Source organism: Epinephelus fuscoguttatus, linkage group LG10 (assembly GCF_011397635.1).
Source record: "Epinephelus fuscoguttatus linkage group LG10, E.fuscoguttatus.final_Chr_v1".
NCBI lineage: Eukaryota > Metazoa > Chordata > Actinopteri > Perciformes > Serranidae > Epinephelus > Epinephelus fuscoguttatus.
The window spans coordinates 8,610,115-8,625,690 of record NC_064761.1 but is presented as its reverse complement, the minus strand read 5'-3'; the positions used below and the strand labels follow the sequence as shown (position 1 = coordinate 8,625,690).

At 40.0% G+C, this 15,576-nt stretch overlaps 1 protein-coding gene across 2 annotated transcripts in view; it reads right to left on the bottom strand.

The window, feature by feature from the left end:
* Positions 1-15,576, bottom strand: part of phactr1 (phosphatase and actin regulator 1) — a 42,013-nt gene that overhangs the window by 18,320 nt on the left and 8,117 nt on the right. Inside the window, exon 1 of one of the 2 annotated variants that reach the window (XM_049586968.1) lies at positions 1,604-1,953. The exons of the other annotated variant lie outside the window; for it this stretch is intronic. Coding sequence (XP_049442925.1) covers positions 1,604-1,883 — 280 coding nt within the window. The 5' untranslated portion in view covers positions 1,884-1,953. Of the gene's footprint in view, positions 1-1,603; positions 1,954-15,576 lie in introns of those variants that run through there. 2 annotated transcript variants of the gene reach the window in all.

The window sequence follows — 15,576 nt, the reverse complement described above, 5'->3', positions numbered from 1 at the left end:
CCTGACTCATCCGTGTCCCTGTAAACAGAGTGTGGTGTCCTGTCCCTGCTGGTGTTGTCGGACCCCCCAGCAGTGGAGCAAGAGCAGCAGTGAGTCAGAGGGCTCAGACTCACACTGCGGGGTGACATTCTTTCGGTCAGACCCCAGGTCTGTTTTCTTAGTGCTGCCTCAAAACACTGACTCACTCAACAACAAGCTCAGAGCAGCCAAACAAGAGTCGACGCTGCCGGGACCGAATCTGCTCAGTCCATTAGCTGACTCATCCACGTTCTCAGCCCTGTCATGTTTTTGGATTAGTTATTTTTATTTACGGTCTTATTACTGGGAATGAACTGTATTCAATACTGGGCTGGGTTCTGGGTTGACCAGGCAAATAGATATTAAGCATCAATCTTGGGCATGTCTGTATTGATCTGTGGTGGGAGAGCGAGTGATAGGTTGACAGTCACATCTCTGGGTCTCCAATCAACAGTACATTTTAAGCAATCTTCTTCTTCATGACTGTATTGATCTGCAGACAGACAATATTACTGGAGAGAGATTTTCAAATTAAATTAACTTGTTGATTGATTGGACAGCTTTTACAGCTGGCTGATCTGGGCAGCCCAAGATGCTGTGAGTGTGATGACACCAGTGCTGTAACAATGAGTCCATACATTGATTACTCAATGAACAGACAACTAACCGGCAGCCATGTTCATACTTTTATATGTGCCATTCTTCTGTACAGGCAAATAAACCTGTGCTCCAGATTCTCAGCTGTGAAGATTTGCTTTTTATGTTATTGCAAACTGAATATTTTGGGGTTTTGGAAGGTTGGTCGGACTAAACAAGACATTTGAAGATGTCACCTTGGGCGCACCTGAGGTAGTTTTATGACATGTTATAGACTACACAAATATGGATTGAGAGTGATTAATGGACAATGACACTGATAAATAGTTGCAAGCCTGATTTTGGTCGATTAAGTCATTTGAATCGGCTGGTTGTTTTTATGGTCTTTTTGGAGAGAAATATACTGCAACTAATAACTGCTGAAAAAAGATAGCCAGCTCTCAGAAATAAGATTTGGTCTTTACAAAGCACTTCAGTTTCAGTGATTTTCTGCATGGCTGCATCCATCTGTGAGAGATATTAGCATGCCTACTAGGAACAGCTTTTTGAATTAAATTAACAAATCCACTAATTAGAAACGTCATGATTATCTTTTCAGCCAAGTAACATGTTTTTTATGTGGTCAAGTTCAGCAGCCCCAAATGCAAGTAGGGAAACATAACTAAACCACACAGCTAAAAACAATAAGTCTGAAACGATGCTCCACACTAACTTCACTTTATCTAAACTAAATCACAAACAGGCCAAACTAAATTGATACAACAGGCTTTTGGCACAGCACTAAGTTCTTTAAAAGGTGACTGAAAAGTAAATATAGTAAATACAAGCAGTGCTAAGGGCTGATCTGAGTGCTGCTCCCCGGTCTTGCAGAGCAGATTCCCCCCGACAGGCAGGGAGCGGCCACCAACAGATGATAATAGTAATCTAAAAAGAGAAGAGTATAAACACCCCTTGTCTTTGCAGCAGCAACAGACTGAACTCCTCTCACCGTCCAGCGGCTCGGCTCCTCGACAGTTGCTGCAGATGTGCTTGATCTCTTTGCCGATCTGGCAGTGGATCATGAACGGCATGTTGTTGTTGTTTGCGGCGGGCTGATGCTGGTGCTGTTCTCCGGAGCTGCTGCGGGACTTCATCCTGGTCAGGCAGAAAGCTCTCGTCCTCTTCCTCGGTTTCTGCTCATCGGACACGGGCATCATTAAAGCTGGGCGGTCGGTGGCGGATCCGGACCTGGACCCTGAACACATCACGTCGCCTCCACGGCCCGCCATGTTTGAGCTGGACTGCAGGGCTAGACCCTCTCGCCCTCTGCTCCGGTGGAGGGGGATTTCAACTGGTTTGCAGCTCTGTCCACTACTAACAAGTCTGCCATAATAAAACATACTACTACTACTACTTCCGGTTACAACTTACAAAATAAAAGTATCTTGACTGAGCTATACTTCGAAAAACTGCAAATAAACTCTGCTCTACACCAGACTGAAAACAGTCCCTTTAAGTGTATTTAAACTGAAATGTATTGTAGATTCATATATAGTCTCCACAACATAAACCTTTTTACTGGCGCTTATTTGTTGCATGCCTGGCACACGTCAAAAATAGCCAAAGTATGGATTCTCACAAGTCATAAAATAAATTGAGTAGAACTGTCTCGTCCATGATGACAAACTGTTTTTAGAAAAAAAATAATTTTGGGTTGAAATGTATCTGCTTGCTTCTTCTGACTGGAGTTGTGACGGGCTGAGTCACACCAATAAGCCTTTACATGTGCAAAGAGAAGGAAATAAAATTAATGCATCTTAAAAAGAAAGTAATGTTTCTACCTGGCTTCACAGACCATCCACTACAAGAATATTTCAGTTACTGAACTACATAAAAAAACATGTCTGACACAGACAGAAGTTCAGTGAGGTCAGTATTGTGTTCTCTACTCTCTGTCAGTGTTGTGCAGTAGCTTAAATACAGTGAAAAACCATGGGAAATGCCCACTGTGTGTACAAAATGAAGAGTAACAAGAGTAAACAGCCAGGTACCCACTGACGACTTCATACCTATGAAGGTAAATGTGTTGCAAATTGCGGGAGTTTGTAAAATTGATGCGAGAACTTGTTGAGCAAAAATCTGAACTTGTATGTTTAAATTTTCACTTGTATAACATATTCAGACACCTGTGATCTAAATTTGAAATCCCTGAAAACCCCCCCCAAAATAAAACATAACAGCTTGAGCTGCTGTGAGCTGCTGCAAATTGGATTTTTTAGTCATAGAAGATATTCACACACTCGTGGTCTGAATGTGAAGTCACAGAAAAACTATTCAAACTTATGCAGATTGGTATTTACATAAATAAAATGGCAGCTGCAAACTTGTAATTCAATATTTACTCATAATCATTTATTTCTAACCTGAGTCCATTATTGAGTCCAACCACAACTCAGTGATTACAATCTCTCAAATTGGTCACTGCAACTTCACAAACATGCTCTCTCACAAAATCACCAAGTGACAAACCTGCAGGCCTTCACTTAGCCACACTTCTTGGGATAAATGTGGAGCGGAACTTGCACTTGTAATTCAGTTCAGCGCACGTGTGTGAATATTTTAGACAATGAAAATTTAAACATATGAGTTCAGATTTCTTACATCAAGTCTACATTTTGCAACATATTTACTTTCATACAGCCATGACATTGAATTGGTTGTCCTATGAGACTAATTGTGCAAACAGCCTGCTCTCTGCTTCTATGAGCACAGCTATTTATTAATTTGGTGTGACAACTCAGATTTACCAATCACAGCTACTCCAAATCAGGGCTGCACATTTGGGAGCAGCTGCTTATGTTACAACCAAATTAATCACAGATTTAAGGGTTCTGATCACTGCTTTTCAAACAATAATGTTATAATGTGTAATAAGAGCACAATATTATAGTTATTAAAATGGATGATACGCCACTTCATTTAAAAGACAAAAATGTATCACTAATCGTGATTAATCTTATCCTAACAAAGTCCACAATCTACTCTGGATCATTGTTACTCCATATCTATAAATCAATTTCTTCTTCTTTATTTTATTTTGAAGCCTTACTTCACTTCCGGTTTTAGTCTATGTCGTCGGCAAACATCCATGCTGTAATTTGACGCAGCCTCGCAGTGGAAGCCAATGAGATTGAAGCAGCTGGAAATAAAGTAAGAGGACTTCTAAAAACCCAAACTGAGGTACAGATGATTTATCTGTGGTTAATTAGCTTACATGAATCTTTGCAGCTAACATTCAGCATCAGTGACATTCCAACTCCTCTGAGTTTTCGATGACTGGTTTCTATTAAATAATACCTTTTATTTTAGCTTTTTTTTTTACTTTGAAGATCGCATTGCTTTACACTCTCATATCTTCAAGTTTATCTTTTTGTACTTTTAATGTAAAGTTTATTTAATGAAACTGTGATCTTACAACAACAGTAATCATCATTATTCCTAGCAAAACCTACACAGACAATGTACTGCATTTTACATAATGGTTATTTTAAATTCCCACCATTATCTACTTTATAAACCAGCAACATGGAACTCCAAAAAACAAAGTTAGAAAGTGTTAAATGTAGCCTATATAAATGAATAGAAAATTATAATCTTAAAACTAGGACTGGGCAATATATCGATATCATATCAATGCGGTGATGTGAGATTATTGGCTTAGATTTTGGATATCATAATATTGGAAGTGCTGGCTTTTTCCTGGTTTTAAAGGCTGCATTATAGTGAAATGATCTTATTTTCTGAACCTATCAGACTGTTCTAGTTGCTCTGTTATTTGCCTGTAACCACTTAGTCATTATGTCCATATTACTGATGGTTATTTATCAAAAATTTCATTGTGTAAATATTTTGTGAGAGCACCAACAGTCAACACAATAATACTGTTGTAATATCAATACCGAGACATTTGGTCAAAAACATGACATTTGATTTTCTTCATGTCACCCAGCCCTAATTAAGACAATAACACAAATTACATTTTAAAAAGGGATGGATTTAAAACTGTAAAGATATTTAGATGTGACTTAAATCGCAAAACAGGCTCATATAAAATTAGAAGTGTAATAATATAACCAGGTCACAAGACAACAGCGACTTTGAAAGTAATCAATAGGATCTTGAAATCAATCTTGATCTCAACTGTAAGCAGTCTGACATGTGTGATTTGCACTTGCTATAATTTGCCCCATGAAAAAGATGATGTACACCCTTTACTTACAGAAAGACACGAGTGAAATGTAATGGATGGTAATTATTTGTAACTCTAAATTAACACTAATTATTGCATTTATCTAATCAGCATTCTCCTAAAGTTCCTTTTTTGTTATCTAAGGCATGACAGCACTTTGATCCCCATGTAGTGAAATGTTTTTGTAGTGCAACTCATGTTCTCTGCTAAATCTAAAATCTTATGAAAATAAAAGTAAAAAAGGCACTGATGACAGCTTCAAGATTCTCTGGGGATAAAAGCAAGTCAAATTTAGAAAGCATTAAAAAAGACTTCACAACTGAGTCAGTATGCTTGTGAGAGAGACAGTTGGTTATGTTCTGTGGAGGCCAACAAAGGGTCACAGTTTGTAGTAACAGACCACTGCCAGCGGGTGGAGCTCGCTCACAAGCAATAAGGATGAAATTAATTTGTCAAAACAGTGACAGACTGTGCTACAGGGTGCAGACCAGTGAGGAGGAGTCAGTGTCTAATCACAGTTGACTCTGTTATCTCCCTCCTTTCTGTAACACTGAGCTGAGGTGCATGGCACACAAAGCCTTGGACATGTGTGTTTGAGGCTACTTTGTATGTTATCATTTCACTCATGTACATTGTGTGTGTTGATGTCTTTTACGTAACACAGATCAAAAGCATATGCTGCATTTTCCTCACTGCAGACGATGAGTCATGAAGGCTTTCAAATTCGAAGTACAAGGCTGTGTATCGCAAGATGAAAGGGGAACAGTTTAGTGAACAAGCCAGCTGTCTGGAAGGAGACCTCCTACTTCGTGCATTAAAAATGATACTTAAGTTAAAGTATGTTAGTGTGATCAGGAAAATGTACTTAAAGTATTAAACGTAAAAGTTTTACTGCTATCTGTTATATCATTGGATTATTATTACTCATGCATAGATGTAAAAGCAGGACTTTACTGTTGTAGTTACCAGATAAATGCAGTGAAGCAACAACTACAGCATTTCACCATGAAATGTAGTGGAATCGAGAAGAAAATACATAAGTACCAGCACCTCAATATTAGTTAACTACAGTACTTGAGTAAATGCACTTTGTCAGGTTTCATCACTGTTACAGGTAAATACATAACCTCAGGGATTTGCCTCATGTAGACACACAGCTGCTTCATGAAGACGCCAGTTGAATGCACAACAGTGTTTGACTGAAGTGGAAACATGGACCAAGTACAAAGGACAATGTTTGCTCCTCATCTCAAGTATCACAGGTTTCACTCTCTCCTCTACCGGTCTTATTTTGATGACTGGCTGGATTCATACCACCCTTTAACTGCTGTTGCTTTCTCTAATGAGGAGGAGCTGTGAGACGAGAGCACTGGTGGTTGTGGGCTAATCAATAAATCCATAGTCTCACTCTCTTACACACAGGCTGAGACCTATAGTTTGTCTCATGTGACTGGGAGCAAAGGTGGGAGGACTGCAGGTATGATGCTCATGACATACAAAAGTGACACAGGAGAGCATCCATTGCTAACTTACAGGAAGTATCCGGATATTTTACGTAAGCACATTTATGCTTTCCTACTTCTACTTCAGCATCAATTGTAAATACTCATTATGCAGGATGGGCATTTCACCCTGTCCTATGTGCTGGTCCACCGCTTTGGTGCAGACTGAGATACCTACACAACTACTGGATGCATTTGCATTGAATTTGGTACAGATATCCACAGTGCTCTAGGGATGAATCCTTAAGACTTTGGTGATCCTCTGACTTCCTCTAGTGCCACCAGCAGGTCAGTACTATGATTTCTGACCAAATCCTCACCAAACTGTTTCCCATTATCCTCAGCTGTACTTTGTGTTTAGTGCTAATTAGCTTATGGACATGTTGAAATTGTCACTGTGAGCATGTTAGCATGCTGATGTTAGCATTTAGCTCAGAGCACGACTGCATGTCTGAGTGTTGCCTCACAGAGCTGCTAGACTGGCTAAGGACTCAACTTGTTTATAAACTGACTGTATGTAAAGATGTGGTGCTCCAGCGATTAAATGTTCACTTCAATAAAGTGTGGGGTGTCACAGAAGACACATGAAGAAAAAAAGAATAGTTAGTTCCTTTCCTTGCATTGAATAAACCCCTAAAAAGTCATCTCTTCAACAAAGTTACACATTTATACATTTTTTTTTACATGAAAATTAAATCCCTTCATGCCTCAAAATGGCTTAAACGTAATCTACACCTTTGTGTCATGTAATATGTATCAAGCTATGAATACGCAAATTTGTCCCCAACTGTATCCCCACCCACCCGTTGCTTGCTTGCAGCTTGAGTGCTCCTGCTTATCTTCGACTCTGCTCATCGCTCTCTAGACTGTTAGAAACTTAACACGAATACAGAACATGAACTGTTAGCTTGACTACATTAGCAAACAGCTAACAATGCATTGTGTATGCTAGATAAACGTTTTCCTGCCAGCTCTGACAAGCTGAAGTGAAAGTGAAACCTAGCTTGCAAAATCCTGATACATAGCTACACCTGCTTTCTGCTTCCCCTCTGATACCCCTCGTTGTGCTGTGTTGTTATGCCAATGATATGGAAAGCCCCACCCTGCAAGTTGACTGGATTGTTTCCTCAGGTTTGTGACCTATGACACCCTGGCTGTCTGGAATCTGTGTTATGGAGACTTGTCACTGGTACACTGCATTTCCAAAGCCGAAATGCTCAGCCATGGCGTTGACTGCTTATTTTGCTCATGATATGTTTTGTCGCATATTAAAAAAATACAGCACTGACATGTGAACAAGCTGAAAAACTTTTTATTGGAGGGTGTCTTTAAAGCCAAGCAGCACAGACTAAGATACGCATATTTTAATTCGAGCTCCAAAGCAACTGAATCCTACATTTAACATGGATATAGATAGCATATCTCTTTGCATCTTTTCTTTAAAGACTTCCTTCCTGAGTCTGATACATACTCACATCTTTCAAATCTCACACACCCCAAATTTGTAATATTAGCTATCTGTTGTTAATTTGATCACTCTAAGTCAAAGCTGTGACATTCAGGGTGACAGTGATGTTCATGTAATATAATATAGAAGCAAATTTGAGTTTGAGCTTATGGGGGTTTACTACTAATGACGACTTGAAAATGTGCACTCGATATCAAACAGTACCAGAGACTTTATCGTTTGAAGTTGCTGTGAGCTGTAAAATTACCACTTTAAGCAGAGGGCAAAAGATAATGTTATTTCAGAGCCTGACAAGACAAAGCCACTTTTCCCTGGGGGCAGCTGCCTCTGTCTCACTGAGCCTGTTTATACCTGGTATTAACATGGGTCTTGTGTGATCTGATCACAAATGGACAGTGCAAAATACAAGTGTAAACAGTCAACAAGACCCATTGTGGTCTGGTCTGGTGTCTCAAACCACTTGCCGAGGTGGGATGCATTTGACCACATATCTTTTGTTGTGTAACGTTTATGTGAACTGATGCATCCCCGACAAGGACTTCATCATCAGTGCAGGACGTGGTACGGAGTGTTGTGTGAACATAAACTAATTTGCCCTGTGGAGGGATATGTGTTGAATTCTGCCGACAGCTATATCACCAGCTATACCTACACAACTGCTGACATGACTAGCGAGCATGCTAGTGAGTAGCTAGCGAGAGTGTGGATGTAATAACCATCCGCAGGGCCCTCTGACCTTCTGGTGACAGTAACAAAATCTGAACACAACCGGTCAGCTGGAGCTGTCTCAGCTGTCCACTTGTGCTCAGGTCACCAAAAGGCATGTTAATACCAGGTATGAACAAGCTCACTCAGATTCAACCTGAGTCTGGATTCACAGCTGCCCGTAACGGAGAGCAGTGTGGAAGTGAGGAACGCTCACTCGGCAGCTACATCAGAGGACTGAAAACTCCCCAGAAATGCACTGCACACTTACTGACATGAACAAACAAACAAACAAACAAAAAATTAAAAAACAGCTGTGCGACTTGAACAATCTCAGTCGAATGAAGGGTCTCCGAGTGATTTGAATCTTTGAGTTTTAAGGGGCAGCCCGAATGAAATCATCAGCAAATCTCAGACTTGACAGTTTTCCTCTAGAGCCACAGAAGACATCATACAACTGTTGTCACAGGCTCAGTGTGCTTCTTCTGATGAGTAAACTGACCATAAGGTGTGTAAAATCTGTGGACTCCTCCTTTAATATACAAATAACTACTGACTATAACTTATAAAATAGTACCTTACTTACATTCAGTCCTTGGGTTACTAAAGACTGGTAAATGGGCTCTATTTATATAGTGCCTTCATCCAAAGGGCTTTAGAGTTTTGCTTCTCATTTACCCATTCATACTACCAGACGATTCTGCGAGTTCATTTTAATTTGCTCTGGCACATTCTCATTTATGACTTGGTCTGGTGGTGGCGACAGTCACACACACACTCAAACAAAGATCGTAGTTAATCTACAACTATCTAGATTGGAGGTTCAGTGTCTCACAGTAAGTGTCACTTAGACGTGTACAGGAGGAGCCAGAGTCGCTCTACCTCCTGAGCCACGGTCGCCCTAATTGCAACTCAGAAATACAGTGGGTGTATTTACTATTCTTTACACATCAAAGCTCAGAGTATATTGCAGGATGCTGCGGTAATTCCTGTGCCTCATGAAGCAATATCGTGTTATGCACTGTATGTCTTCGAATTAATAATGGTCCAGAGTTGGTGTATAAGTAGCACACAATATGATTCATTTAAATGCTGGAGCTGCACTCAGTGCAGTCTTCACTAAGGTTATGTCAGACTTGTATCCTGAGGAAATCAATACACCAGTATTTCAAAGACATAACCTTATGTAAAATAGGAGTCCTCACAGTGCAGTCTAATTAGATGAAGATATTTTTACTTTGTCATAGTTTTAACTATTCATACCGTTAGAACTAAATCTCATTTCATTCCACCCTCTGCCTTATTAATCTGAATTTCAACTGCATTAAGAAGAGCCACAAGAAACAGAAGTGCAGTGGGGAGGAGGTGTCACTTGGTTTCAGTCAGAAAGGCTTCCTGTTCGAGGGGCTCAGTGGGGGCACAAAGGTCTGGCAGGTTACAACTCAATGTGCTGCTGACAGTAATGGGCTTCATGCCTCTATGTGTCTGACAAGTTGGCGCACTTTCAGATATACGTCAAGCTGTGAAACATACCATCTCACACTTACATGTACAGACAGAAATACATGTGTGAATGCATGCATACACACACACACACACACACACACACACACATACATGAGACCACAGGTGTGCTTGTCACATCAGAGATGGCAGCATGTCCACTGCTAGACAGCCTGTGGTGTGTACAGCTGTCAGATTATTTTCTATCTGTAAAACACTGAGCTCTTTACATCTGTCTCACCATAAACCATCCTGTCCAACAGCATCCATCTGCTGGTGCCAGCAGTCTGAGCATGTCTTTCTCATGAACCGTCTCCTTCTCAGCGCAGTCACGTTACTGCATCAGCAGACGCGGTACAGCCGTATAGAGTTTCTTATCTCTGTGCCTTTGTACTGTGATGGAGATCCACATCTGCGTCAACTGAATCAATCTCACCTTGACCTGCCTGAGCAGTGAGTCACATCTCCATGGTGCTGAGTCTACCTGACAACTCTAATGAGCTACCACACTGACTCTGAAGCTTGTTAACCGTATTAGACGGATGTAAAAATAAAACACAGAGTTGAACTTTGATACAGTATATGTGCTTGTGGCTCAGGATGGCCACATTTGTGCACTGGCAGTGAGAGGATAGAAGCCCAGATAGACAACCCTAATTATCAGGGTTTCTGTCCTCTCACTGCTGTTTTGTCTCTACTTTCTTTTTATGTTTAAGCTGACAGCTTATGGTGCTCATGCTTTAGTTCTTGTTGCTGTTGGACTCTGAGAGTCTCAGTTTCTGTCCTTGATCTTATACATTTTGTTATGCGGGCTGAACACTTAATACTACTTGCTTTAACTATTGCCTTTTGTCACCTTCCTCTTTGCCCTTTTTTTCTTCTTGAAAAGCACCTGTTAACTTGTATTTTCAAAAGCAGTATACCAATATATAGCTGTTTCAATGTAAACTTGAGTAAAATAAATGAACAATTACAGTGCTCTATACAGCTCCACACTCTAACTGCCAAATGAAAATGCTCTGATCAATAGCAGCACTGTTGCTGATGCTGGCCCACTGTTCACAGGTCAAACTGGCTTTTAAATCATGCCCCCAAGCTAAATGCTGCCCACTTTAACAAATACATGGTGTTAAAGCGCTGTTGCTCCACTCTACGAGAAGAGTTCAGAATGTGTAGAGAAAAACATCACTACTGTTCTTTAATGAGTCAGCTGAGCTGAGGTTATTTGAATATTTTAAACTTACAATTACACTTTTATCTGCACTAATGAACATTCTAATACTGACACTGGATCAAATGACTACATGTTACTTAAAAGGTGCTATTCCTAGTGACAAACCAAGTCATTATTTATTCAATTACTTATCAATGGATCAGTTAATCTTTTAGATCTATTAAATGTAGTGAAAAAGGATAAAGAATAAAACACACAAAGTCAATAAATCATTACATTTGAGAAGCTGCCACCAACAAATATTTGCCATGTTTGCTTGATTAGACAGTGATAAATGGAATATAAAAGCTGTTACATTTACAGGGAGTTAGTTAACTACTAACTTCCCTGACGTATAAATGGTAGTTTGAATTTAGAGTAGTCAACTAGTCTAAAAGTAAAACACTCACAAAACAGTCAAAATTGAGCATAATGTAAGCTATAAGATAAAATGTTTGTGGTTATTATAAAAGTTATATGAAACTTTGTCAATCACATTTTTCAATAATTAAATTGTATTTTAAATGTTGCTACAATGTGTGGCACTTTGTACCATGCATTATGAACACTGCACATTATTCTACAAAACTAACAACTACTAACTACAAACAATATTCATTAAAAACAATAATTTTTAGGAAAATAAATCTTTAATGAAACAATAACAGTTTTATCAATAAGTTTAGGATTTCTGGTGCCAATTAGTGAAGGTAGCAACGATCAGTTGACTAGTTGACTAATCTCCTGCAAACCTAGTTGCAGTACAGATGAATTATCTTCTGATCGACTACTTTATTAACCAATCTTAATTGTTTCAGCTCTAATTTGCTGTACTGTACAGTACATTTTTATTTTGCGTGTGCAAGCAGGTAGGAACGGGTGGAGAAAAGTGTCGGTGTGACGTGTGATAGAAGAGTATTAGCAAGATTAAAAGGAAAGGTGTACAAGACGGTGGTGAGACCAGCGATGCTGTTTGGTTTAGAGACAGTGGCACTGAGGAAAAGACAGGAGGCAGAGCTGGAGGTAGCAGAGATGAAGATGTTGAGGTTCTCTTTGGGAGTGACGAGGATGGATAGGATCAGGAATGAGTACATCAGAGGGACAGCTCATGTTAGATGTTTTGGAGATAAAGACTGACCAGAGCCAGACTGAGATGGTTTGGACGTGTTCAGAGGAGGGATAGCGAATATATCGGTAGAAGGATGCTGAGGTTGGAACTGCCAGGCAAGAGGCCTAGAGGAAGACCAATGAGGAGATTTATGGATATAGTGAAAGAGGATATGAAGTAAGATAAGATGAGATAGACTTTATTGTCCCGAAGGAAGAGGAGGGATAGTGAATATATAATCAGTGGGTGTGAGAGTAGAGGATGCAGAGGATAGGGTTATATGAAGGCAGATGATTCGCTGTGGTGAACCTTAAAGGGAAATTTCGGTTTATTTCAACCTGTCTCCTAAATTTGTTTGAAGTGACTAGTGACATAAAAATAATAGTTAGCATGTTAGTCGTTAGCCTAGATACAGCCGGGGCGCATAGTAGCATCAGACCTGTTAGAACGAAAGTGAACGGGCATACTTCAAGTGCAAAGTTAGTCCCCTAAACAAGCTTTTTTCCCACAAAGACCGCCTCATATCGTTAGGATAAATGTCAGAGAACATATAGAAAACAACGTGTAAACGTGTTGTCTTACCTTACCGGTGTGCTGCCATGTTTGTTTACCATTTACCTCTGCTTTCCAAAGCGCGGCGGAAATATCGCAAGAACAAGCAGCGATCTCATAGCGTGCCTGAAATCTGAGAACAAGCAGCAACAGCTGGAAGGCAGAACCGGACAGTAGCCTGAAAAGTTCATTCATTTATTTTATGAAAGATTTATAGAATAATGGCTGACTTTTTGCCAGACTTCGACTTTGTAGAGGAGGAATTTGATTTTGCAGAGTTTGATGGCCGCCCTTATTTATTTGAGCCAGAATACACTGACGAAGAGCTTCGTGAAATTGAAGAACGGAGGAGGAGAGAGAGAGAGGCACAACAGGTAGAGGACGAGAGGGGAGGAATGGCTGCTGCAAGACTGAGTAGCTCTGGAGATTGGTGGTGTACCTGTGAATGCTGTGCCCCAATGCCCACAGAAGAGGAATGCCTCTGTTGCAAGGAATGGGACCGGTTGCAGCCTTATTTTCAAGGTCTGGATGTGACCGAGGACGAGACACCTCCACCTGGAGTAGTATCCAGCTGGGCTTTATCTAGAGCTCATGAGATATATTTCTAAAAATTTTATATAAAAAGCTTGTTTAGTGGACTAACTTTGCACTTGAAGGTTGCCCGTTCACTCACGTTTTAACAGGTCTGATGCTACTATGCGCCCCGGCTGTATCTAGGCTAACGGCTAACATGCTAACTATTATTTTTATGTCACTAGTCACTTGAAACAAATTTAGGACGATAGGAGACAGGTTGAAATAAACCGAAATTTCCCTTTAAAGGGAACAGCCGAAAGAAGAAGGTGTACATTTTTATTGCAAGTTCTGTCTCCTATGTTCATGCAGCACTGTTTTTATTTTACTTTATTCATATCAACAGGTTGAAGGATAAATAGCATTTTATTCTGTACAAGTTGTAAAACCCTTGAGGCAAACTTGTGACTTTCCAGAAACAAAGCCTCAGTTACTCTGAAAAATCCATAAATCTCACAGTGGATAGATTTCATAGGAACTACTTTCTACAAAAGCAATAGTCTTTTAAGTATTCTGAAAGACCGGGACATTGATTCTGCAAAGATCCACTGCTGTTGAGTTTATTGATGCTATGAATATGACATTCCACTCCTCTCCACTGTTTTGGGCGAATGACTGAAGTCTCAAGCAAATAAAAGCCAACCTATCCTCCTCCTGTGTTAAGAGGTTTTAAATTCATGGTCATTACTGTCTATATGATTAATGTCATACTGGACGACCACATAACCTTCCCTCTCGTCTATTTCTGATGACTATCCATTACCCCACAAACTGTATCACCTCCTCATCCCATCTGGGCTTCTATCTCCATCAGGCAAAAAGTATTAATCATCCTCTGGGCTTTGATGACGCTGCTGCTAATTTGGGCCCCGAACTGAGACTACAGTCCTGACAGAGATTTAGTATGCAAAGTTAATGTGCTGCTCTGCTGCTGAGACAGGAGAGGTGGAGACCTGCTGCTTGGAGTCTAAAACAGACTCCCTCTGCCATTTAGCCACACAGCAGGGACACTGCCCAGTTACTAACTCTACCAGACTTCACAGCATCGCTCTTCAGTAGACAAGCAGGAAGTCAGGTGGGGCAAAAAGAGGCTGCTTTCTTTGGCTTCCAGTGGATAAACTGTGCTAAATCGACAAAATTCTCATCATCATCACTCCAGGATGTGCATAAACACTCTGATAGACTGTCTGTCTGGCGATATGTCATTATTATCAGACCTTTTTAACACATCATTGAATGCAATTAAACACCTTTTTCACAGTAACACCCTCATACCCTTCAAATAACGATGGAACATCAGTTCATCCTTAGTTTCTTGTGACATAATTAATCAACTACCATGACCTGGAACTAGATAAGAGGCAGAAAATTGATTGATGGATTAACCAGTTGACAAACAATTGATTAATTTTAGTTAATTTAATTTGTTGCTGTAAACGACACATGCCCATAAGGAGTCAGTGAGCCTCCAGCCTCCAACATTTTTCAGGTCTAGGGTTCCTAAGCTCAAGACTAGAAGAAGCATGTACAATATCCTCTGTCATGTTTTGTGATATCAAATATCATGATAGAGTTAGGGTGTGGTGTGTTTAGAAAGAATTATGTTTTGACTTTGCAATTTTATTCAGAAAGTGTATGTAGCTACTGTATTTATGCAATGTATATTCAGTCACATGAGTAACCTACTTAATATCCTGAGGCAAGAGAGCCATGGAAAGAAGGAAATCTCCTTTGTAGCTCCTCTTTTTTTCGCAATTTTCTTGTCGGGGAGTGGAGTATTTTCATATTGAAATCAATGGTCTAAAGACAGAGGATGTCATGTGTTGTATAAACTGTGAATCCCTTTAAGGCAAATGTGTGATTTTGGGCTATATAAATAAAATCGAACACAATGTTGAATATAAAAAAACTTGGTTTTACACTGTTTTTGTGAGACAACATGAGCCTCTGTGTCTGGTTTGGTCTCTTTTTCTTCCTCCGTCTGTCTAGAAAAGTGTCAGCATCAACACAGCAACAAACACGGGGGAACAGAGTTAAGTAAGGTGTGATGTGATGAGGAAGGACAAAGGAAGTCTGTGAGTTCAAAGGCAACAAAAAGTTCAATGTTTT